Source organism: Aulonocara sp. 'chitande type north' Nkhata Bay, linkage group LG6 (genome assembly GCF_057382095.1).
Source record: "Aulonocara sp. 'chitande type north' Nkhata Bay isolate Kocher_YH1m ecotype deep benthic linkage group LG6, A_spYH_male_GT1.1, whole genome shotgun sequence".
NCBI lineage: Eukaryota > Metazoa > Chordata > Actinopteri > Cichliformes > Cichlidae > Aulonocara > Aulonocara sp. 'chitande type north' Nkhata Bay.
This window is the reverse complement of record NC_141349.1, coordinates 12,082,941-12,109,250: the sequence shown is the minus strand read 5'-3', so window position 1 is coordinate 12,109,250 and position 26,310 is coordinate 12,082,941. Positions and strand designations below refer to the sequence as shown.

Here is a 26,310-nt window from a genome sequence, read left to right as displayed (position 1 = left end):
ATATGGCTGCTGGCAAATAGATGTCATAGTAATTCTTCTTCATCACTCACTTTGTGAGTACTTAAAAAAAAGGTAAAGAAACATGCTTGATAAAACTGTGTGAGGTGTCGAGATGTGAGAACGACGCTGGGTGAGTGGGAGAGAGAAAGGAGGTGGAAGCTGCCCTGATGGGAGAGGGAAGAGAATCACCACAGAGGAGGAGGAGGATGAACTTAACCTGCCCCCGGCTTTCTAAAGAGATAGAAAAAAAAGTAACAGAAAACATAATTTATTTGTCCTTATGCAACACTGCAAAATGCTGAGGCTTTGTTCTTTTTTGGCAACGCTGTTATCCACACTAGTAGTATGTCTTTTGTTTTTTGTTTTTTTTGATGGGGGGTGAGGTTAATGCAACACTTACAACTTGTGAAAAGTTGACTGAGTGCGTAGAGTTAGTCAGTGGACAGAGTGGATGTGGGTGGAAAACGTGACAAATCCAACTGGCATACTGGTGCGTCAAGGTAAATATTTCAAACACACCAGAGTGAAACCACAGTTTTGGAAACCGACAAATCCAGCGGCTGCAAAGCTGCCAATGAGAAACAGACTTCATCACTAGCTGCTGCGACAGTGCTGCTCAGCGGCCAACTGAAAGGAGAGTGATAGAAGCGAGCAGCTGTGAAGTGTTGATGCAGAGAAAGAAGCCTGCAGGCTTGGACTGGTCGTCAGCTTTGACTTTAAGGAGAACTGGATGTACGCTGGTAGTAGAACATACTCAGCCCATGACTGCAGTGACCAGTGACTTCTATCGAGTGACTTACAACAGAGAGTACGTCTACAGAGTCTGTAGAAAATGACACAAAGCAGGATCCAGGTTTGTTTCAACATGATCTATTCTAGGGACAATATCAGCTTAGATGGGTTTGTAATCCAATTAGTGGTAATCAGATTTTTTTGATTAATCTTACCACTTTCAATGTATTGAAGAGCCAAGAATCCCTCAAAATTGAAGAATATTTTTAGCTAAAAAAAAAAAAGAGCAAATCTTTGGGGGTTGTCCACCCTTGGGAAGATTGGCAGCTGTCCTGAATATTTTTAATTTGTGAAAGATCTTTCTCCCTGTGGATTTATAAACTTCAAATAATTTGTAAATGGCCTCATACAGTAATTCTTCTCAGACTGATGGGTCCCATAAGTTCCTGCCTAAAGACATGATGTTTTTCCTTCTTCACATTGAGTAAACACACATCTGACTGCAGCAAAGTGCCAAACAACATCTGTGTGAACTTTCTTTTCACATGATTGCATATCAGTGACTTTTTGTAATAGCCTGAGACTCAGGAATCATGGAGACATGTTTAGCTCACGGCTGTACTTTATTCGGGGGGCCGGGACATCGGCCCCCACAGATCGGAAAACACCAACAACCACTGTTGCCCCCTAGTGGACCCAACCCGGCCACAACATAACATTCCTCCCCCCTTAAACTGAAACTACACCGTAGTTTAAAACATCACAGAACACACCCATAACCAAAAACCCTTAGTCCAACAGCCATGTGTTAACCAATAACAATTCACTGTAATCACGGCACAAAGTCTCTCAAGTACTCCGGCTGTCTCTTGGTTCGTTGCGACCGCCGCAACTCCATGGCCGGTGATTCGGGTGAATCACTACTCCCCAGAGAGGGCGTCACCACAGGAGTGACTTGTACCTCCTTGTGTCTCTCCTCCTCCACTTCCAGCTCCGCACTGCTGTGTGGGTCTGCCTCCGGGGGCTCACCCGACTGGCCTTCCAGCGATCCTGCAGCCAGGCCCAATTTCATGCGGGCAAACAGCTGATCAACGTGACGCCTCACCACTGTCCCATTGCCCAGCATCACCAAGTAGGAGACAGGCCCCGTCATCTCCTGTATGAGTCCTGGAATCCATTTGGGTCCTCTGCCATAGTTTCTGGTATATACAGCATCTCCCCTCCCAAACATGCGCTCCTTGGCATGTCTATCATGGTACAGTCTTTGACTGTCTTGTCTTGCCTTCACCCTTTGCTTCAAGTCAGGGTGTATGAGGTCGAGCGTACACCTCAACTTCCGGCCCATCATTAACTCCGCAGGTGACTTCCCTGTTGTGGACTGTGGTGTGATTCTGTAACTAAACAGAGCCCTGTTTAACTTGGTCGCCAGGGTGTCTCCCGTACTCTTTTTCATGAGTCCTTTGAACGTTTGCACTGCTCTTTCGGCTAACCCATTGGATGCTGGGTGATATGGAGCGGAGGTGACGTGCGTGATTCCATTCTTTGTCATGAACTCTTTAGTTTGCGCACTTACAAAACACTGAGCATTATCTGAGACCACCATCTCAGGAAGTCCGTGTGTACTGAAACAGTTTCTCAGGCAGTCTATGGTGGCCGCAGCTGTAGCGGATTGCACTGGATACACATCTAACCATTTAGAGTGGGCGTCCACTATTACCAAGAACATTTTACCCAGAAACGGGCCCGCATAATCGATATGTATCCGTCTCCAGGGCTTTTCTGGCCACTCCCAGGGGTGTAAGGGTGCCTCTTGTGGTCTGTGTCTAAGCTCCTGGCAGTTACGGCAAGACCTCACCTTGTCTTCAATGTCATTCTCCATATGCGGCCACCACATGTAACTTCTGGCCAGGCCTTTCATGCGGCTCATACCTGGGTGTGACTGATGTAGCTGTTCCAACAGGGAGAGTCGACCTCTCTCTGGTATCACCACCCTTGACCCCCACAGCACGCACCCATCCTGCACACTCAGCTCCTGTTGCCTCTGCCTGTAGGGTTGAAAATCATGATGCTGCGTATTGGGCCATCCCCTCAATACATACTCACGTACTCTGGCGAGTACTGGGTCTTTGGTTGTCCATCTCTGCAGCTGCTCAGATGTCATCACTTCCTCCTGGTCCTGATCTACCATTAACACTTGGTCCTCCGCCACCACTTCTTTAGGGAGCAACTCTGGAAGAGGTAGACGACTCAGACCATCAGCATTACTGTTATTTTTGCCTTCTCCCTTAGTGTCATTCGCCACGAAGAAGTACTCCAATATCTCACAATATTCCTCCCAGGATTGCCGCTCTCCGTCGAACGGTGCCACCGAGCCCAAAGTGGTAGCCATTATTCCACACCGAGGGTTATGCTCCGCTTCCAACAGATGCTAGCGCTGTACCTCTCGCCAACCTCCATTCCGCAGTCACTTACGACGTTGCGACTTCACAGCAAACCCTGGCTTTCATCCTCGTCGCCATATGTAATAGCCTGAGACTCAGGAATCATGGAGACATGTTTAGCTCACGGCTGTACTTTATTCGGGGGGCCGGGACATCGGCCCCCACAGACCGGAAAACACCAACAACCACTGTTGCCCCCTAGTGGACCCAACCCGGCCACAACATAACACTTTTTGTCCATGTTTTTTAACCTTATTCCTGCTAACCAACTAACCAACCAGCCAACTAACCAACCAACTAACCAACCAGTTCTGTCATTTTTTTCAATAAAGACTTCAAAAGGTCACAATAAAGTAAAAGTACCGCTTGTAGTACTTCATAGTACTTAGAGTACTGTTACTACAATTTAAGGAAGACTAAGCTCAACTATTTAAGCACATTAACTTGCAATAAGATCATCAAGTGAGTATATAAGGATATATGTATTTCTTGAATGGTGTTCTGTTTTTACTGAATGTAGAAATAAAGCACATGCCGTTTTCCTTTCTAGCCTCTTTTAATCCTCATAAAAAAAACAATGGCTAATGATTACATAGATTCATTGCTCTGAATTGGAAGAGGCTGAAGCTCCATCCACACCCATACTATAAAGATCAAATTAAAGGTACAGTCAGTATTTGGGGTGCATTAGAAAAAATGTTCTGCCCATAAATGTTCATTGATTATTATGTAATTTCCTGAAATGAAGCCAGGGCATAACGTTTTACAGCCTCCTCCAAAGTAATGATTTGGTAATCCAGGTGCAGGCTGCAGGATGAACCACAATGATCAAGCAGCAAAGTTGTACAACTACAACCTCTTTCAAGCTCTCTAGACTTTTGCCCTTTTCCATGGACCTCAGAAGCACGTGAAGTTGTGATAGAAACAAAATGATTATCTGGATGTGCTGTCTTCAGATCCTAATTTTTTTTAACTTAACTTTTATCAATTGCTTTAAAGTTGCAACACAAGATACTACAAATGCTCCATTTTTATTAAATTCACACCCATTAGATAACATACAAGTCAGCTGACTAAAGAGGTTTGAATATACAACTTTTCAGGACAGACTGGGTGTTATCATCATTGTACTTGATCCAAAGTTGTGATTTCGGCGCGTTACAATGAAAGGCTTTTTTTTCACATAATACTGCTTCCTTGTTCTACAATAAATGTGTGAAAGTGCTGGATGCTTTTTGAAACAGCTTCTGTATGTGTTTCTGCAGAGTAACACAGTGAGACACCAGGGGTGTAGTAAAAAGGCTGTATGATTGTGTTTAGTGCTTCCAACATCAGCAGCATATTATGAACACGCTAATTAGTCGGGAAAACGTCTCTCCAGATGCACTTCCATGCTGCTTTCTTCTCTTTCTCTCCTTTAAATCATCACCTTGTCTAATCATCAGTCCCCTATCACTCCATCCTCTGAGACATAATTCATTTGTTCGCTCATCTTTTGATCATTTGCTTCCTCTTCTTTATGCGCTTCTTCCTCTTCTTCTTTTTTTTCTCCTTCAGGGTACAGTAAACAATCAGACCGGTATCTTCCCAGAAACCTTTGTGAAGATTATTAAACCCCTCCCTGAGAGTGACTCTGAAGGTGAAAGTGGAGGCCACACATACAGCTGTCTCCGCTGCTTCCTGCTCACCCCTTCTGGAGTCGACACCAGGTCTGTCTGACTTTAGTGAGCTAAGACGATATCGTGTGCGATTCGATTTCAGGTTTTAAACGCATTGTTTATTTATATGTTACTCTTGAAACAGTATCATGCCAGTGAGAAGAGATCCTTCATATGATCACCACAGATATATGCAAATTACGGTTCAAATGAATCACAAGAATATTGGCTTAAAGGTAGATAAGCAGCTTGTTTCAGACAGTGGAGGAACTGAGGGATACACCGAGGCCCAGGATAAGATAAATAAGGATTATTTCAAACTGTGAATCATGCAAAGCTGCTTGAGTATAATCCTGAAAAAAACAAAAATTTAAAACATTAATAGGTCCCCTAATTTTATACTTTGAGGCTTTAATGGCTTCAGATAACTAACATCAAATGTTAGCCTCAGCCATCAGGTAATGAAAACATTACAGTTAGTCATTACAGGTGATCGTACACTAATATATAGCACTATCTTCTATTTGTACAATTACATCCCTTAAATCCTGCACATTTGTTCTTGAAGTTAAAAGAAAATGAATACTGCATTTCTCACTTCAGCTTTGTGGAGGGATTTGAATCCCCTTCAGTCAGATTTCAGATGTAACAAAATCCAACAAAAAACCTTGGATTGAATTTGTTACTGTGAATTTGTTGAATTTATTGTTGCAGGCGACATAATGTAAAAGTGAATCTCTCCTATTAGCATTGTGTATATTGATTTTTAGGCCTTCAGTTTTCTAAATGCTTTAATCAGAGAATTGTGTGTTCCTTCTTTAACAGAGATGTGTGTGTACAAGAGGACCTCAGCATCCAGCCATCATACAAGGACCTGCTGTCTCGCATGAGGTAAAACTATCCTCAGTTCCTCAGTAATCTGCTCTCAGTCTTGTAGTAGCGCTGGGTTTTAGGTTATAAAAAAGCCACACCCTTACTGCATTTACACCTATATGGGAAAGATTAGCATCGGCGCTGAGGGAGAAATTACTGTGAGCGACTTCACACATGTAAGCAAATTACCACACCTTCTAAAATGTGATAATGATTTACTTGGTTAAAGCTTGTGAATACTGTTAAAGGAGACGTTCATGCTGTTTTCAGCTGTTTACATTTGCACTGAGGTCTTACTGGTCTATTGGTGCATCATGTGCGCATCTTATAACTCCTAAATACGTCTATATATTTATATTCAATGTTGGTCTGGAATATTACAGAAGCTAAGTTTGGTTCTGGTGGACGTCTCTTCCTGTTAAAAGGGAGTTCTTCTTCTCCATTATCACCAAGTGCTGGCCAAGGATCTCTAACAAGATCTGATTGTTAGAGAAAAGTCAAAACAGATTTTTAGGGGCTTTACTTTACAATGTAATACACACACAGAGACACACACACACGCACACACACACACATATAAAATTGAATTGAACTGGGAAATTTAATTCAGCTTTACTATTACTCCAGTGAAAATTGTGAAAGATGAAATTAAAGGGATTCAGCATCAATGACTATAATCTGATTCTGTTTTTCTTCTGAGTTTATTGCATACCAGCGGCAAGAAATTGCAACAGAAACCATCCACAGCAGGAGGATTGCACTCCTTTACACATGTGGCACAACAGCACGGACTTCATTAACTATGACAGACATTAGAAAATGATTGATTAGGATCTAACAGCAATTTACTTCTGGTTCTCTCTCACATAGTCATAGTTTATATGTTGCAGTTTATTAAATGTTTTCATGATGTTTACTAAAGATTGTATGAATGTGATCCCAGATCCAACTTTTATTCCATTAAAATTCTGGACTGCTTTTATTCATAAATAGTTTCAGTAAACTCTCTTTGCACAGAAACATGAACCATACTGTACATGCATTCACATAAATATTCTGATATCAAATATTCTTCCAAATTCTTTTCTGAATTAAAAAAAAAACACCACTTGTTTTGGTTATTTCTACATGAGCAATTAGATGTTAAATTTACATTACAAATCTAAGCTTTTGTCCACGCAAAATTGAGCAGATTTCCATATCTGATGTTTCTTCCAGCATGTACTGATGAACTATGCTGATTGCTGACCTTTGTGAGCACGCTTTCAGCATTTCATTTTTTGTGAGTTAAAATGAAATTCCACAACAAACAGCGATGGGTATGAATCCATTAATTCACCGACCTGCCCTGAGGAGGAACATATTTAGTCATTGTGCACTGCAAACCTGCAAAATGCCTGTTGCCAATCCTCACCACTCATCAAATTAGTTCCTGTGGGACCTCCAAGTCCCCCCTCTTGCAATCTTTCCCTCAGCAACATCACCGGATGCATGTGCTCATTACGCTATCTGTCTTTTTCTCTTTCATTCTCCCTCTCCCTCTATTTCTCATTATCTGGTAATTTAGATATGTGAACGCTATGATTATTAGCCCTCCCCATTCATAATCAGTTCATTTCCGCCGCTTATCTGCTCATTATTGTTTTTCTGTGTTCAGGCCTATTGTGCCCTGGAGTAGGATGGATGAGACCCTGGTCTTGAGTTTTAATATGGCTTAGCACTGATAAAAGGGAGGGGGAGAATAAGGATAGGGAGGAAAGGGTGTTGGTTACATACGAGAAGACAGGAAGTAGGAAAAGAAAAGACAGATGCCAGCGCTGTAGAACAAGAAAGCTCAGAAAATGGGCCTCCTAAGGTATCTCAAGACTGTTTTATTCTGTTACATTCTAAATCTAGGCGTACATTGAACACAGCAAGAAATTGGCCCCCACTCATGCACCACCCAAGAAAGCGCAAAAACAATAGTACCTTTTAAAGTGCTAAGCAGCCATTTATTTGCTTCAGCAGTGAGCAATGCCAAAATAATAAACAAAACTCCCTAAAAAGGTCCCTATGCTTCCCTATACAAAAGAAATCCAACCAAAAGACAGTTCACTTACCTAACATTCTAAAAGAAAACCAGGAGAAAACTGAGTCAGCAAAAATGGCTTCTCACACCTACCAGGCTGCTGCAGGGAACAATATATACACAATATACAATATATACAAATCTATTTACAACGATTTACAAGATCAAGGCTCTAACGCCAGACACACAAATGAGGTTAAACTTGCGAATCAGTTTGCAAAGGCACTCTAAGTATCAACAACTGGAAAACACAGGCTGGTGGTGGAGGATGGTGGAGGCTAGGAGGGAGGGGGCCAGGGGGCTGTTATCTGGTGGTTAATTACAGGGGGGTGATCATCCAATTATCCAATCCTAGGACAGGAACAAACTCCACCCAACAACTCAGCAGCCACTCCCAGGTGTCCACCCCCTAAGAGAGAAAAGGAAAAACCCACAGCCATCCTCTGGTGGGAGGAGTCACACACATAAAACACAAACACTGATAACACTGAATCATAACAAAATGTGGTTGTTAGTCCAAATGCAGTCATTTATATTTGGTGATATGGCTCTGTTCTGGGATTTTTTCACACTTCCATCCATATACTTGGAATATGGAGTATAACTGGGAGGAGCTAGGGTGGTAGTGGGTTGCAAAGTAGCTTGCAGATGAGTGATGACAATACAGGGTGCAGCTGCAGCTTGAATAGGATGGCCCTTATGAGATTTGCCAGTTGAATGTATAACAGGTTATGAGCCAGGCAATTAACTGGCTTTGAGACAATCTCACTCGCTGATCTCTCAGAATTTCTGCCAACAAGAACTAACAACACCCACAAATAGTTTTTCTATTTCTGTAGAATATGCTTAATATTATTTATACTCTAAAAAAACACACTGATTATTGAAGTGTTTTTTTCGTCTCTTGCAGGAATGTTTTCAAGGTGGATGATATTGCCCTGAACTACCGCGACCCTGATGGTGACCTTATTCGTATCCTGGACGATGAGGATGTCCAGCTGATGATCAAGGAGGGCAGACGTCAACAGGACAAAGTCAAGAGACCTGTTAATCAGTTTCCATGGGAACTGCATGTGACCACGACCTCTGACCTTTCTGTTTACAATACAGAGGCTTGAGAGAAGTTGAAGAGAAGAAAAATAAATATAAAATATTTAGTTGTGTCATATAAGAAAATGAATTTAACCAAGTGTATAGTTGCTGATTTGAACTCTGTGTAGTTTGCCATTTACATTCATTCTAAGTCTGTTTCAATAAATGTTCCAGTCATTTCACTTAATAAAATAACTTAATACCATATTTACATTTTGCGTGCTTAAATTTTTTTCTGCTTGCTTAGAGGCTTTTCAACCGTTAGATGTGCTCTCTGACAGAGTTTTACAGTCTAGTTAGTAGTTCAGTAAGAAGAGATTAGAAGGAATTGAACAGGAGTTGTTAATATACAGAATTCAGTTCTGTTATTTGACAATTAGACTCTGGTCCCCCATCACAGCAGAATGAAGTCCCAGCAGTGATGGGAATTAGGGCAGGGCATTTCCTCAAGCTTTATTTTTAATGCTAGAAAGTAGGGTGTTGTTGTTGTTCATCCATCAGTATGTCGACAGAATCAAGAGCTGGACAGCAACAGGACCCAACGTGAGCCATGCTTAATGGCTAAAGACGCAACAGCACTCCATGGACGCTTGGTCAGCCATCATAGTAGCAAAGCTAAGTGGGTTCAGTACATGACCACTGCCAATAAATGTTTTGGAAACACCAAAGGCCAAACTCAAGCTCCTGGCTGATAAAGCAGCACACCAGGACTCTTACGACCAGAGAAACCGCCTGCACTACAAGAAAGCCTACAACCAGTGTTGGGCAGTAACACTGGTATTTAAAATACAAAATATGAGTAACTTTATTCTGTTACAGTTACCGTTTAAAAAGGTGGTATTCAGAATACAGTTACTTTGTTGAAATGAAGGGATTACACAGCAGTCTTCCTGTTTCATATGTTAGGCTGTTCCCTCTCTATTTTTTGTAATTCCACGCTGGAACAAAACACACACTGAGAGGCTCTAATGCAGGGGTGTCAATCTAGCGGCCCATGTCACCTCCACTTGTGGCCCACATAATGACGTGACAAAATAACACTTAAAAAAACAACAACTCTAAAATGACATCCTGTACTTGTGTACAACTTAGCTTAGAGAATAACTTCACAAGGCAACTATTTAAACACATAATAATTATTAATAATTATTTAATATGATGGCAATAGGCAGAGTGTGACAAGCATAGCCCTAAAGAATGTAGCCTCACGGGCAGTGTAGCCCAGTTGTAAGTAAGCTATTAAGACTTGACTGTACACTGTGTTTGTCTTTACCTCCGAAACAATAAGTTCTGTTGGAGCAGCCTTTCAACTCCTCTCTCTGTCTCTCACTAGCAAAGTTGACCCAGACAACAAAGTAAAGCTAGTTTTTGGCTACGAGCCCAACAAGAACCCAAGGTATTAGCCAGAGGTCCCTTTACTACGGTTCGGAGCCGCGGACCTGTTTTATATACGAGACTGCTGCAAAAAGTGCAGCCTTACCTAATGTCCACCTACTGTTACTCAATTATATTAAGATTTTAAAATCTAGTTGGTGTTGGTAAAGCAAATAACCTTCAGTAACAGTAATAAATCACACAGCAATAGCACATTCGTGTAGTTGTAAAAAAGCATGATAATATATTAAGTAATCCAAAGTATTCAGAATACGTTACTCTCATTGAGTAACGTAATGGAATACGTTACAAAATACATTTTGGAGCATGTATTCTGTAATCTGTAGTGGAACACATTTTAAAAGTAACCTTCCCGACACTGCCTACAACACTTGAGTGCTTGGCACCGTAGAAGACCACCAGCACATTAATAACATTCATGAGAAACTCAATGGTTCTGTGGAAGACAACAATGGAGGACAACGCCAAATAAATTACGCAAATCACCAAGTGCAGAATATACCAAGGTGTCCACACTACTATTCTGTATGGGGCTTAACCACCTAAGGCAGCTTATTACTAAGAGCATATATGAATTCAGGAGTGGTGAGACTATCAGCTGCCTCCTGTACATCGATAACAATAAGTCATTATTTTCAAGCATGAAAGGTGGTTGGAAATAACGGAGCTATGATCCTCTGGGACTTCAAGTTCCAGACATTTGTTGTTCAACCAACCAGACATAGTGGTAGTTGACAAGCGCAGAAGACTGCAGGCGTGATAGATGTGTCGATCTCAGTGGACAGCAACATAGGGAAGGAGGAGCACGGAGAGAAAGACCAGGGGCTGAAGGAACAACTGGAGCACACGTAGAAGATAAATTTCAAATTTGTTTACACTGGTAATAGGAGAATTAGGAGCTATAACCCCAAAACCTGAAGATTCCAGGTAGAGAGGACTCCAGGAACAGCTAAGAAGAACCCTCAAACTCACAGGCCTCTGGCAGAGGACCTGAGCTTGTTTTGAGCTAATTTCAAAATTGCAACAAAAACTTTGTGTTATTGTAATGCAAAGTACCAAATAGCAATGGATTCATTATAAAGTTCCACAGGGATTTTTTCCCCCTCAGTAGTAAAGGTTATCAACCTTTAGGAGAAAGCTGTGGGAAAAAGTTTGAAAGCTGTTGAAATAACTTTAAAATTATATTGAGTTTAATACAAATCCCAAACATATCTGCCCCCAGGGTTACGGATCAATACTGTTACTCAAACTTTTAATCTTGTGAAACCCAAAAGCTTCTCCTCATCTTTAACTAGAGTTTAAATAACATCTTTTATAAAAACATTGTGTTGTATTGTATTGTATTGTATTGTATCTTTATTTGTTTCAGACATATAAAACAAAAAACAATATATACACACTACATATATTTTCATTTACAGATACGAATATATATGTAGATATACACACACACACGTATGTGTTCAGATAAACAAAAAATATATAATGAAATAAAACAAAATCGTCTGACATAATGTAACAATGTTTGGTCTGAAAAGGAGTAGGAAGAAGTATGAACATACTTATTAATTCCTACCCCTGCTCAACATCTTATTGATCCCACATAATTCACCTAATTCCCATCATCACATACTCCACACGATACACGAGGAGAACCTATATAAACTTGGCTACCGTGACTGATATAATTTGGATATAATTTGATATTTTTTATACATACAATGGGTGATCATCTTTATCGGTATCATATTCTTCCAAAATCAGTTTTCGAAGTATTTTCATGAACTTACTAATTCCTGAGCATTGCTGTAGATCTATAGTAAAACTATTCCACAGTTTTACCCCATAAATAGTGACACAAAAGGTTTTAACCTTTGACCGTGCTTTAAGAATCCTTAGATTCAATTTCCCCCTCAATTCATAGTCTCCTTCTCTGTCATAGAACATCCTCTGTATATTTCCTGGTAACATATTGTATCTGGCCTTGTACATAATTTTTGCAGTTTTATATTTTATAAGATCCATAAACTTCAGTATTTTTAATTTCAAAAACATGATGTTAGTATGGTCTCTAAATCCTGCTTTATTAATCATCCTGATTGCTTTTTTTTTAATTTTACATATTGGTTGAAGTGCAGTTTTATATGTGTTTCCCCAAATTTCCACACAGTATTCCAAATATGGCAATATAAGTGAACAATAAAGTACCCGGAGTGATTTGGAAGGCAAAAAATATTTAACTTTACTTAGTACGGAGATGCTTCTTGACAGTTTGGCTTGTATATGCTTTATGTGAGGTTTCCAGCAGATTTTGTTATCTATTATCACACCCAGAAATTTTGTATCCGAAACTTGCTCTATTTCAACATTGTTTACTAATAATTTTGCTCCTGCATCTTTTTTACAATTTCCGAATAACATAAATGTAGTTTTTTCCAAATTTAATGATAGCTTATTTCTATCAAACCATGTTTTCAGTTTAATCATTTCTTGTGTGACAATTTCCAAAAGCTGATGTAAGTTCTCTCCAGCACAAAAAATATTTGTATCATCTGCAAATAGAATAAACTGTAGTATATCTGATGTTCTACATATGTCATTGATATAGAGGATAAACAGCTTTGGTCCCAATACTGACCCCTGCGGAACTCCACAAACAATGTCCATACACTCTGATTGATATTCCCCAATTTTCACAAATTGCTGCCTGTCTCTCAAATAACTCTTTACCCATTCTAACACCACTCCTCTAATGCCGTAGTACTCCAGTTTATCAAGTAATATGTCATGATTAATTGTGTCAAAAGCTTTTTTTAGGTCAATGAATACACTAACTATACATTGTCTTTTATCTATATTGTTGGTGATATTTTCGATCAGTTCCATTAATGCCAATGATGTTGATCTATTTGATCTGAAACCATACTGACTATCCGTTATTATTTTGTGTTTATCTATAAATTTGTCAAGTCTATTACTAAAGACTTTTTCCAGTATTTTTGAAAATTGAGAAAGTAGAGAGACAGGCCTATAATTTGTGAATTGGTGTCTGTCACCATTTTTAAACAGTGGTGTTACTTTAGCTGTTTTCATTTGTTTTGGGAATGCACCAGTTTGTAAGGACAAATTGCAAATGTGTGTTAAGGGTTTGGAAATGCCCTCTATCACTCTCTTAACGATTTCCATATCAATGTCGTCAGAGTCTGTAGAGTTTTTTGTTTGTGATTTCCCAACAATATCAATGATTTCCATTTCTTCCACCACCGTTAAGAACATTGAATGAGGATTGCGGTCAATGAGTCTAGTTTCTTTCTCTACAGAATCTGTTATATCAGGAATTGTTTCAGCCAAGTCTGGCCCAACACTTACAAAGAATTTATTGAACTCATTTACCACATCTCTCATATTAGTAATATTTCTATCATTATTTGCGAAATACGAAGGATAGTCTGCCTGCCCCGAGCCCTTTTTGATGATGGTATTTAATGTTTTCCAGATCCCTTTAATATTATTTTTATTCATAATCAGTAATTTTTCATAGTATTCCTTTTTACATGACCTTAAAATACTCGTTAATTTATTTTTATATTTCTTGTATTTATTTTCAGCTTCTGTGCTTCTGTTCATTATAAATTCTCTGTATAAGGTATTTTTCTTCTTACATGCATTTTGCAATCCTTTTGTAATCCATGGGCACTCTGCATATTTTTGTTTTTTACTATATTTCTTTACTGGGCAATGACTATTATATAACAGTTTAAATTTTCCTAAAAAAATCTCATAAGCTTTATCAATATTTTTTTCCTTATACAGCATCTCCCATTCTTGCTTGAGTAAATCACTTTTGAATGCGTTTATTGACTCTTCTGTTCTCACTCGTTTGTATTTTATTGTGTTTTGCTGTTTAACCTTCCTGTAATTGCTGTTATACACTATAAAAACAGGTAGATGATCACTGATGTCATTAATTAGGAGACCACTTATGGTTCTATTTTCTATTTCATTAGTAAATATATTGTCTATTAGGGTTGCCGACTGTGCTGTAATCCTGCTGGGCTTAGTGATCACTGGAAAAAGTCCCAAGCTATACATTGTATTAATAAATTCCTCTGTCGCTCTCTGCTTGTTTGGATTTAGTAGATCTATGTTAAAATCCCCACAAATGAACATGACTTTTTGATTTGTCCTAATGAATGTTTTATCTACCCACTCCTTAAAAATTTCAATATTAGAACCTGGTGTTCTATATATACAGCTTACAATGACATTTTTCTCTTTTCCCATACTAATTTCTATTGTTACACACTCTAATATATTATCTACCGCCACCGTCATTTTTTCTACCATCTTGTATTTTAAATTTTTATCCACAAACAAGGCCACACCACCGCCATTCTTATTCTTTCTATTTGTAAGATTTAATTCATATCCATCTATTACAAAGTCCTCTCCTTTCTGTTTATTAATCCATGTTTCAGATACTGCAATCACACTGAATGGATGTGTAAATTTGCTTAAATATTCCCTTATTTTGTGAAAATTTGCATATAAACTTCTACTATTAAAGTGGATTATAGATATTTTGCCGTCGACCTTGACAGTTTTGTTGAATTGTTCTTCAGTATGATAGTAGCAGGTATTTTTGATGTTAAAAAAGTTCAGTTCTGGATCAATGTCCTGCTCTGTGAAGTGTGTTTTGTATTCCGTGTTTACTGGTGAATTTATCTCCTGATTAGCAATCCTTTGTGGTAGCAATGTATAATTCCCAGATAATGAATTAATTGATTGTTTCATCCTTGAATACGTTACGCTTTAGCTTCCGTTGTTGTCTTCTATTACCTGCTTGATGACTGTAGATTGTTTGTCCCGCTCCTTGCCTTTGTAGTCAAGTGACCTGTTAATATTTTTCCAGATCCTGGATGCATTTGATGACCAGCACCTTGGCTTCCTCCGGTGTACCGTTGAGCTTTATAAATATTTTACAGTTTGCAGTCCAGGTGTTCTGAATTTTACCCAGTTTCTTTAGGTATCGTGCTTTCTTCGCTATGTCAGCATTGGATTTGGTTAGATGGTCATTCATGTAGACGTTCGATCCTTTTAGTTTCCTCCCCTGCTTCAGCAGTGCATTCTTGTGTTTCCTGTTTACAAATCTTATGATGATAGCTGGTTTATCACTAGCATTTCTCCTGGGCAAGGGGTGGCATGCCTCGATGTTATTACAGTCCAGGTCGATCCCTTTCGACTGCAAGAAACCAGCTACTTGTTGCTCCGCAGAGCTCCCATCCAGATCTCCTTGCTCCTCTTTACTGCCAGCAGTCACAGCCCGAGCATATGACCGGGGTTTTATGTACAGCCCTGTGATGATCACGTCGTTCATTCTGGTATATTGCTCCAGGTCCGCGACCCTGCTCTCCAGATAGACGATCCGTTTCTCCTTCTCTGCATTCTGGTTACGTAGCGACCTTATTTCCTCGACTAAGTCTAGGATATATTTCTGTTGTAGCTTGATAGCCGATGTTTCCTCAGTTAGAAAGTCCAATGACTTTTTGATGTCCTCAATTTCATCGGCGTTCGGTGTTCTCTTAGGCCCCATTGCTTGTTGTCTTGCTCGCTCCGTTCACCGTCTTGTCACTGTTGATTTACTTGGTGGTGCCTTGCTAGAGGATCCTGGGCCCAGTGGCTGCTGGAGGATCCTGGGCCTGGTGGAGCAGTAGGATCCTGGGCCTAGTGGCTGCTGGAAGAGCCTGGGCCTGGTGGCTGCTGGAGGATCCTGGGCCTGGTGGCTGCTGGAAGAGCCTGGGCCTGGTGGAGCAGGAGGATCCTGGGCCTGGTGGCTGCTGGAAGAGCCTGGGCCTGGTGGAGCAGTAGGATCCTGGGCCTAGTGGCTGCTGGAAGAGCCTGGGCCTGGTGGCTGCTGGAAGAGCCTGGGCCTGGTGGCTGCTGGAGGATCCTGGGCCCAGTGGCTGCTGGAGGATCCTGGGCCTGGTGGAGCAGTAGGATCCTGGGCCTAGTGGCTGCTGGAGGATCCTGGGCCTGGTGGCTGCTGGAGGATCCTGGGCCTGGTGGCTGCTGGAGGATCCTGGGCCTGGTGGCTGCTGGAAGGGCCTGGTGGCTGCTGGAAGTTTTTGAATATATAAGCAGTCTTGGATAATGATCGCCAGGAGAGCGCGCGAACACACCTTGTCAGGCGTTCCTTATTGTGTTCTTATTAAATCTATATGATTAAATCTTCATGAAGATTACGCACACAGTCATCTGCATTCAAACCCAAGACATGCTGTCTTTCTGACTATTTTGTCTACATCAGGAGTGGGCAACTCCAGGCCTTGAGTGCCGGTGTCCTGCAGGTTTTAGATGTGTCCTTGATCAAACACAGCTGATTCAAATGGCTAAATTACCTCCTCAACATGTCTTGAAGTTTTCCAAGGGGCTGGTAATGCAGGACCAGGACACCGGCACTCGAGGCCTGGCGTTGCCTACCCCTGGTCTACATGCATGTTTCATAACATGTATCCATGTTCTGAATCTTTGCAAAGACTTGGCTATTCACTGCATTTGAAACTTTAAAATCAAAACTCTTTATTTTGAAGTTTTAGCTGCACCTTTATGTGGTAATGAAGGAGGATTTCAGGTTTTCACTTTTGTTTATGTTTGCTTCAAAAGGCACAACGGCTTTATTTCATTCACACCCAGCATTCATATTTCGCTCATGTGTCTGCATTTCATTCATACTCGCCTCAGGAAATCCAGATATTGCCTTTGCTGGCAGAGGCACTTTTACCTCATCTTGAATGCAAAGTTATTCCCATCATATTCTTTTTAACAACCTCTTTCAGGCACTGTTGAAATTATTCAAAAGTTGCTTATCACACTGGAGGCCACTGACACTTTCCCATATTTAAGCATAAACACCCTTTTAACTATTCAGTAGTATACATTGTTATTTCGTTTCTTTGTTTTTTTTTCTGCAAGAAACTCATTAGCATCATTAGGAAAATAATCAATTTATAGGGAAACATGCGTGCAGTTCAATTCTATGATAGTAAATTTGACTTTCTCTTCTTTTTTAATACTTAGAAAAGATTTTTCAGGGCAATAAATCCTCCTTACCAGATCTCCTCAGTTGCCTTCTTGTGGAGAGGCAAGACTCTCAAGCTGGATGTGGGACATAACCATCTTTCAGTGTGGAGAAACAGCAAGTCTCCTGTGAGGCTCGCTCAGATGACCAAGTTCCTCATCCTACCTCTAAGGCTGAGCCTAGACACTCTTTGGAGGAAGCTCATTTCTGCTTTGGTACAGTAAGGGTAACAACATGGCTTTTTAACAGAGCTTTACAACATTGCTGCAAATGTTCTAGCAATCTGTCTATCAGTCTCCCACTTCACTTTTCCATCACCCATGAACAGCACCACAATACACTTAAACTCCTTGTGGAGAAAATGATCCCAAACGCCGAGTGGGCACTGCTTCCTTCTAATAACAATGGACTAGATTCTAATTCTCATATCAGGCTGCTGCTCAGTGTGGCCAGAAGAGCTGGAACAAGACTGTCTGAGAGCCCCTTTGGTTGCAGCTAAACAATTCAGTCCATAACAACTTTGTGTTCCCCAGGTCTTCTGTCTATAATCACTGTTTAGCAAATAGAGTCATTTCTTCATGTGTTATAAATACGGTCACACAGTCGCTCCTAAAGAAACATAACCTTGAGTCTAATGTCCTTATTAATGATACACCCCAAATTACCTTACCACTCCAAGATTTCTGAACAGTTCCTGGTTTTGTTCTATAGAGCAGCAGTCCCCAACCCCCGGGCCTCGGACCGGTACCGGTCCGTGAGTCGTTTGATACCAGGCCGCGAGAGTTGAGGGTCAGGTGTGAAATTCAGGGTTTCTATCAGTTTTCAGCATTATTTTGTTATCATTTTTATCATTAACTCGGTTTTCCTGGGTCTTTTCACGTGTGTTATGAATAAATCTTCTTTTTTTCGGTACTAGTTTTATTTTGTTGTATTTATCCGCTACACCTTAAAGGCCGGTCCGTGAAAATATTGTCGGGCATAAACCGGTCCATGGCGCAAAAAAGGTTGGGGACCGCTGCTATAGAGCATAAAGTTGGACTGCTGGGTCTAGTTTTGCACCTGTTCTTCATGTCTGAAATATAGAAGCTGTCCATATAAGAAACTGTTTGTCATCCTCAGCTTACATTAACTGTGGCATCCCTAAAGGATTCAATTAGGTCCTCTTTTATTTCCATTATGTATGATAACCCAGTGCTTTGTTCACTATCACTGATATATGAATGACACTGAGAGCTATCTACCTGTAACAAAGCCAGACTTCTGACAATGACTCAGAAACTCTTTGACTGAATGATCTGAAATTCTGGATTACATAAATTTCTTTGAACTAAATAATAGCAAAATGGAAGTGATTTTATTTGGCTGCCTGCACTTAAAAATCTCCCCATTGAGGCACTTGGCCCTTTAACCACATACATCCAAACTGCAGTTAAAAATCCTTGGGTTTTTGTGGATAGTTTGTTTACTTTTAACAAACAAATCAGTGATGCTGTGAAGGGCCCCTTTTACCAATCGAAAATCATCGCAAAATCAAGGCACCCATATGGAAAAGATATATATAAATCTTATAAAGTTCGTATCTGTCTTGTATGAAACTTGTATGAAAAGCATACAAGAGTGAAAACACATATAAGATACCTTGAAAAATTATATAATGAAACTTGTGTGTTTTGGATACTTACTAACAAAATATATGAAAGTAATGAGAAAGTGGCCACTTTCATGAGTAAATCATGTATGTTTTTACTATTTCTTTTCCATATGGGCAGTTTTGTGTATAAAAGGCTTAACATGTAATACTGCTAACTTCAGCTCTTTGGAAGCATTTGTGACATTATGCTAAACTAAGCTGGTCAGGAACTCAAAGTGATAAGAAAACTGAGTGTTTGCTGACCTTAGCTGGACCCCAAACTTCAAGAGAAGTTTAAAAAAGGTGATTATGAGGGTTAGTACCTGTTTGCATTTCTACAGAGAATCACTGTGGTGGTCGCTTTGAACTTTCTTTGGGCTGGTTTTTAACTTTGTCACTTTATGAAGTGTAATGAATTACTTTCTCTGGCACGTAATTAAATAACATACTACATTACTTCTAAACAAAGTAATGAATAATGCATAATGCGCTGCTCTTTTTGAGTAAGACCCCAACACAAAAGACAGTATATCATTCGTGTTTGTCACGGCCCAGCGGCACGAGGGAACAGGGATGGACACAGGCGCAGAAACCAACCCGGAAGCGAGGTGACAGAAAACAAATGATTTATTTCCGCCCACAGGTAAACAAAGGTGAAACACAAAGCGACGCCACCACACTAGTGGCGCGTAGGATTCGTCGGGGATAATGAGGGCGACCTAGACACCTCTAGGAGACGGCTGAACAGCGGGGACAGCGGGGAGGTAGGAACAGGACTAGGTAGGGACCGGGGGCACTGGAACAAGAGGAGATCACGATCAGAGGGATCCAGCAGACAACCAACAATCCTCCGCAGTTGAATTGAATTGCCTTACTTGGTTTCAGATGGAGGGGACAGGTGGAGCGGAAAATCCGGAAGCGGTCGAGGCGTGGGGAGGCAGGCAGGTGAGCGGTGGGCCGGCAGGCCACGTGGTGTAAGCAGCAGGCGGCCCAGGTCCAGGAGGATGGGAGCGAGGGGAACAAGATCTCCACTCCGGGTGCTATCTCTGAGGACAAGAAAGACAGGTGAGTCATCACACGGCGTTAAGACAAGGTTTAGGATGCTCCACTGAACTAACATGGGAATAGCAGATACTCAGGCGATGAGTGGTTGAGAGCGCAGGTCTGATATACCGCTGGCACGATTGCTCACAGGTGGTCAGCCAGGGAGGGGCAACCGGACTCCGCCTAAAGGAGGAGGAGCCGCTGTCTGAGACCTGTAGGTGCCCAATCAGACCATGACAGTGTTATAGCTATACTGGCTGCCTGTGGAATTTAAAATTGATTTTAAAATGTTATTGCTTATTTTTAAGGCCTTCATTGATCAGTTTCACAATATATGGCCGATCTTTTAACCATGTATTTTGCTTCCAGGTCACTGATGTCATGGTCTCAAGAACTTTCCTCAGGGTGCCCTCCTGACTGAAAAACTCAGACATACCAATTCTCAGTGCTTTTAATCAGATCTTAGTTGCCTCATAGTTTGGGCAAGTGCGCAGTAAATGTGCTCTACCACTCCTTTTTTGGCCATTTTCACTTTTGATTTATTTTATTTATATATCTACTCTTTTTTAAAACTGCCTTTCCAGTTTTATACTCTTTTATTACTATTTTATTTATCACATTTTAACCACTTGACTTTGTCCACTGTTCCACAGCCAGGTTGAAAATCACACTGCACCCCCTAAATCTGAGGTTGGGCTAATGGATGGATACTCCTAAGCAGAGATGCTTAGGACTGCTGCTCTCACACCCAGGACCAGCATAAGTATTAGAAAATGGGTGGATGAATGGATTATTTTTTTATATACTACTATAAAAAACTAGGTCTTGTTATTTTTTTTTACTTCTAAAATGCTGTTAACTCTCTATCCAAAAATACAGTTGTGATCTCTGGACACATGGAAGTGTAAATGGTGACTGTTCAAGTGTTAATGGGTGTTTTTGTGAGGATATGTTCCACTGAGGCACAGTACACTGACCTGCAAAGCTCTGATATAAATGCATAGGGCTCTAATTCACTCTCTTATGTTGATGAGTTGTGTGCAAAAAAAAGAAGATGTGTGTGCTTCTATTAATGTTACTGTGCTGAAAGCATTTAAAACTGACCATGCAAAACAAACTGAGAGAGACACGAGCAAACCCTCTTGAAAAAAAAAAATCTCTTGAATGTTTTTGGGGTTTTTTTGAGTTGAAATCAAAGTACAGAACATGTCGTTGATATTGAAGTTTATCTGTTTGTTTGTTTTGTGCTGTGTGCATCAGGCTCTTTTTGGATTATAATGGATTGCAATGATAATGGATTGCATTTATATAGCGCTTTTCGGGGCCCTCAAAGCGCTTTACAATTCCACTATTCATTCACTCTCACATTCACACACTGGTGGAGGCAGCTACAGTTGTAGCCACAGCTGCCCTGGGGCAGAATGACAGAAGCGAGGCTGCCATATCTCGCCATTGGCTCCTCTGCTACAAAAATCTGTTTTTTCATTTCTAAAGTGATAGAACGTTTACCTCCTTTTCAGTGACTTAGAAGAACAATTTGACCTTGACAAAGCTGGACTGCAATAAACTTGTTACTACTGAGTAACGCAATTCAAAAGGGAGCATAATAGCGTCTGGAGCAAAAACCCTTTGCACTGCATCCTTGGTGACTACTTTCAGTCAGTGCCATGTTTTTAGTGTTTTAAGTGTTAAAGTGACAAGCCCTCTGATGCCACTGTGGTCTTCAGCTTCGGCTGCTGCTCTCATCCTGGGCAACTTGACACAGAGTGGGTGGGTGTGGAGAAAGAGCTTGTCCAAGGACAGACAATCGAGCCGATCAGAGTTGTTATTTTCTCTGAAGTAGAAAAGACTTTCTTGTTTGAGTGAAACTTTCACAGTTGAGTCTTTTCAGACTAAAAGCGCTGGCTGGGGAGCTCCACTACCAGTTGAAAAACATTTACATTCAAGATCTCTTTATGTCAACGTGAGCCTTTTGTTTGTACGACAGAAAGGGCGTACCCTGTCACAGCATATCATAATGTAGTTTTGCCAGAAAGTGGGTGACAGCAGCTAAGTAATATGATCTCCATCCAACCTTAGCCTAGAATTTAATTATCAGCTCTGTTTTATAATGCCATGCTAGTCTGTGGTACATCTAATTAAGCTCATAATTAATGTCTTTTGGGCCTGCCAGCCTGCAAATTAGCCATAAACAGTAAATGCAATGTGGGGTTCATGTGGTGAGGTGTACAGAAACACAACAAGGTTTCTCAGCAGATAGGGTGGACATGTGGACATCGGCTGAAAGGTGATGAGCTGCACTGATGCTCAAGGTTTAATATTTATTTATTGAAGCCTTGTCAAATTGAAACAAGAGATTAACATTGTGACACATAAAATGTCTTCACCCGACGCGATGTGGTTTGACAGTGAGCAATGAGATTTCCTCAAATGGAGAGCTGGAGGAAAAATGGGGAGAAGGCAGCTATCCTGGAAGACAGAAGACCTGGGATGTTCAGTGGTCTGGCCACAGGTGAGCAGCTAAAATTACTGATTAATGGAACAACCTGAGACCTCAGTTTGGACGACACCAGCGGGACTGCCATGGCTCAAGCTGCCGAATGTTCTCTTGTACTAAATATAGACTTCCTCAGTGTAGGAGGTTAATTGAGTCACATCTTCAGTGGATGTATAGGGTAGCTGAATCTGTACCTGGTTGTACTGTACAGTCACAGCCTGTTCAGGGACAGGAGTCAAACAAATCCAAGGGGGCTAAGGCAGAAAGGCAGGGAATAAAAGGCTGAAAACCTTCGCTTACATTATAAGAGCACTCAGAGAGCAAATCAAATCAAATCAAATCACTTTTTATTGTCACATCACATGTGCAGGCACACTGGCACAGCACATGCGAGTGAAATTCTTGTGTGCGAGCCCCACAAGCAACAGAGATGTGCAAACACAACAACACAAACGAGCAAAATACAAGAATGGCCAACCTGAAACTAATAAATATATGTACAATATATAATAGTGTATGCATTTCTGGAGCACAAGTCCCCCCGGCTATTGTAAAACTTTGTTTTATGCTGATGTCAGCATTGTTAGTATGGAAACCAGCTCTCTCCATGACCTTTCATTTGATATATTACTTGATATGGTTTCTTGACATTTTCTTTCAAGGTTAACTTTGACCTTGTGTGTTAACAATGAAGGTCAAGGACAAATGCTTAGCCATCCTAAGTATTCATGAACCCCAAGACCTGGTACACTGTCAAGGGTGAAGATGATTTAAAAAAAATTAAGTAATTAATTTTCAAATGTGGTGTGACCTTCACCAAAATTAAATCAGCTTATTATTATCTACCATCACTGAAAGGTAAGGGATCTGATTGAATAGAAGTGAATTCAATTGAGTTTTTGCCTATAAAAATGACCCAAAAGTCTAATTTTAAATAAAACTCAGAATGTAAAATGTTCTGTAATATTTCATTCATAACAGTTTGAATAGAAGCAGGAGAAATAAAGAATATGTTTAAATGCTAAGCTAAAAGGGAAAAATGAATTCGAGCATGGATATTAGACCTGAGGAGGAACTACAAGGCAAGTTCAGCAAGGACATGCTTTCTTGGCTCTCATCAGACATAGCAGGATTATCTTTGTATTTTGCTAACCCAGGCTTTTTTAAAATTAGGAATTAAGAATAATAACTGTGGTGATCCAACCAGAAAAAGAGAAACACCTTCATGAAACGATGAAAGTGTAAAGTCTGGCTTTTAGACTCAACATATTTGCCAACCATTCATCTCATTTTCCAGTGAAGCCTTGAGACAGACTTTACTTACAGTATTGTACAGCGTGATGTTTACTATCTTCACTGCTTTATTATGTAGTAAAAAAGTTCAAATATTGGTGAATAAGTTAGCTTACTAACCTTTTCTAATGAGCACTGGATATAACTTGCTAATTATTATGTGCCATTAGTTTGTTTAGTAGTAGTGGTAGAATGTTCATTTAATCTACTTTGAGCGCTGGCGTGCAAAAAGCGATTTCCTGTATTTGCCAAAAAATGATCATCGGTATTTAAAAGATTCTAAATGAGCCTTATGTGAAACATATCTCCCACGAATGACATCAAGTCATTTTGATGCAAAAACCACTTTTATATCACAGCATAGATGCTGCAGTTAATCTGTGACACCGGGACTTTCATACGGGCTGTCCTTTATTTATCAAGGTAAAAACTCTCATTGATGCTAAAAAAGTCTGTTTCAAGAGAGATTGTGCCGGAGAAATTGCAACAGATTCAATATCACAGTTCTATCAGGATATTTTAAGTGACCAAAGGAGTTGATCAATGATAACATAGAACATAATGTAGGTACAGTAACTCAGAGGCATTACAATTCCTGCAAAATATTTCATTTCTTTATTTCATATATACCCCTTTGTAAATCCTGCTGCCTAAAACATATTTATCAATTGAAGCAAATATTAATAATTAAAAACCCCACAGAGAAACATCAGAAACTTCTTACCAGATGACTTTTTGGCTGAAATTTTGATGTGAAAGGAGGAAATGTTACAGAAAAGGTCATTGGAAAAGCATACTTACATCAACACTACAAATGATGAGATTTTGGCAGTGCAGAAAGCAGAAATGACAGTGGGCTACAATAACAAGACAAAAACAAGGCATAAGACAGAACATGGGGAAAGTTCAAAGAATGGGGATAATAAATATTTGATCTCCAGCTAAATTTGTAAGTTTGTTCAAAAAACTATTTTTTTTTATTGTAGTTTAATTTTAACAGAATATTAAAAAAGAAAAATTTGGAAAAAGAACACTTTGCATAAAAGTTTTAAATTGATTTCCATGGTATTTATTTGACTCCCAAGCAAAACACGACTTAACAATTGGTGGAGAAACATCTGTTGGCAAGCACAGCTTAACACGTATATTAATGTTCATCATCAGGTTTGCACACATCTGTGGAGGGATGTTGGCCAACTCCTTTTAATAGAAATTCACCAAATCCTTTAGGTTTTTTGAATGCTGCTTGGTAACTCAAACCTTCAGCACCCTCCACAGATTTTCTACAGGACTGAGGTCTGGAGCCCGGCTAGGCCCTTCCATCAACTTAATGCTTAGTGCTTCTTCTTTAGCCTCTCCATTGTTGTCTTTGTGGTATGTTTTGGGTCACTGTCATGCTAGAAGATCCATCCCGATCCATCCATCTTCAGTATTCTGGTCGATGAAAGAAGGTTCTGGTCCAAGATTTTACGGGACATGACCGGTTCATTGCCCTCTCAATGCGGTGAAGTTGTCCTGTATCCTTAGCACGACAACATCTCAAAGTATAATCTTTCCACCTACATTCTTGACTGTGGAGATGGTTTTCTTTGGGTCATCCTCAGCATTTCTCTTCTTCCATACACGGTAGGTCAAGTTGATACCAAAAAGCTCGATTTTGGTTTCATTTGACCCCGGCACTTTCCTCTCTTTCCTCACTTTTCTTCTCTTTGGTCTTCTCTATCGTGACGGAAAGGTCTGATTCTGTGGACAGGTGTGCACAGACTTGAGATCAGGAGTTTCTGTAATTGATTGATTGATATTAATCTGTGTCCCTCTTGGGTACTTACAAACTAACAAATTTCTCCCACTGTGCATAGCAAATGTAACGATGCTCCACTTGGCCATAAGCCAGATTATGAACATGCAACTAAGAGAGTGGGCTCTTTGAAAACAGCCACATGACATAACTGTCAGGGTGCAGACATTGGGATTCATGTCAGAGAATAAAATTAGGGGGTGGCTGTTCACCTTCCTGAGTGCCCAGAGAAAACAGGCCAATATACGGGTCTTTGTCTAAATTTAACAACGTGTGGTTGGTGAAAGGTATTAATTTTCCCACAAAGTTTCATGAGCTCCAACACCACCGTTTCCTTCTTCTTTACCTTTGTGACCTTCCTTTTACTTTCTCTCTTGTCTGGTATTCTCGTATTTGGCAACACCAGTAATATAATCTTCTTGTAGTGGGGGAAAAAACCTGTTTTCCATTTACTTTTGGTGCCCAGCACAAGGGTTAGTTAAATCAAATTGTAATGAGTTAGCACTCCTCCTGCAGCTGTTCTGTTTGAGATCGCTTTTTCCAAAATTGTATCATTCTACCAACTCAATTGCTTTTGGAAGAACATTTTAATGAAAAAGACATTTATTTAAATGATGACAGAATGTTATATAGCTGCTAAAATTAGCTATATTTTGAGCTTTGCATTCATGCAAAATTATTCAAATTGTTCACAAATACCAAGCATATTTC

The 26,310-nt window shown here is 40.2% G+C and overlaps 2 protein-coding genes across 3 annotated transcripts in view; one reads left to right on the top strand and one right to left on the bottom strand.

The window, feature by feature from the left end:
- ncf4 (neutrophil cytosolic factor 4) overlaps positions 1-9,062 on the top strand; it is a 43,446-nt gene extending 34,384 nt beyond the window's left edge. For both annotated transcript variants that reach the window (XM_086294962.1, XM_086294961.1), the window contains exons 8-10: positions 4,731-4,882; positions 5,657-5,722; positions 8,683-9,062. In XM_086294962.1, the coding sequence (XP_086151088.1) occupies positions 4,731-4,882; positions 5,657-5,722; positions 8,683-8,890 (426 nt within the window). In that variant the 3' untranslated portion in view covers positions 8,891-9,062. The remainder of the gene's footprint in view (positions 1-4,730; positions 4,883-5,656; positions 5,723-8,682) is intronic.
- A 6,050-nt stretch (positions 9,063-15,112) lies between these two features.
- On the bottom strand, positions 15,113-15,865 carry LOC147327338 (uncharacterized). Its single transcript, XM_086294959.1, has one exon. It carries the CDS (start codon positions 15,850-15,852, stop codon positions 15,157-15,159), a length of 696 nt encoding a protein of 231 aa, XP_086151085.1. The 5' UTR covers positions 15,853-15,865; the 3' UTR covers positions 15,113-15,156.
- Positions 15,866-26,310: the final 10,445 nt, after the last annotated feature.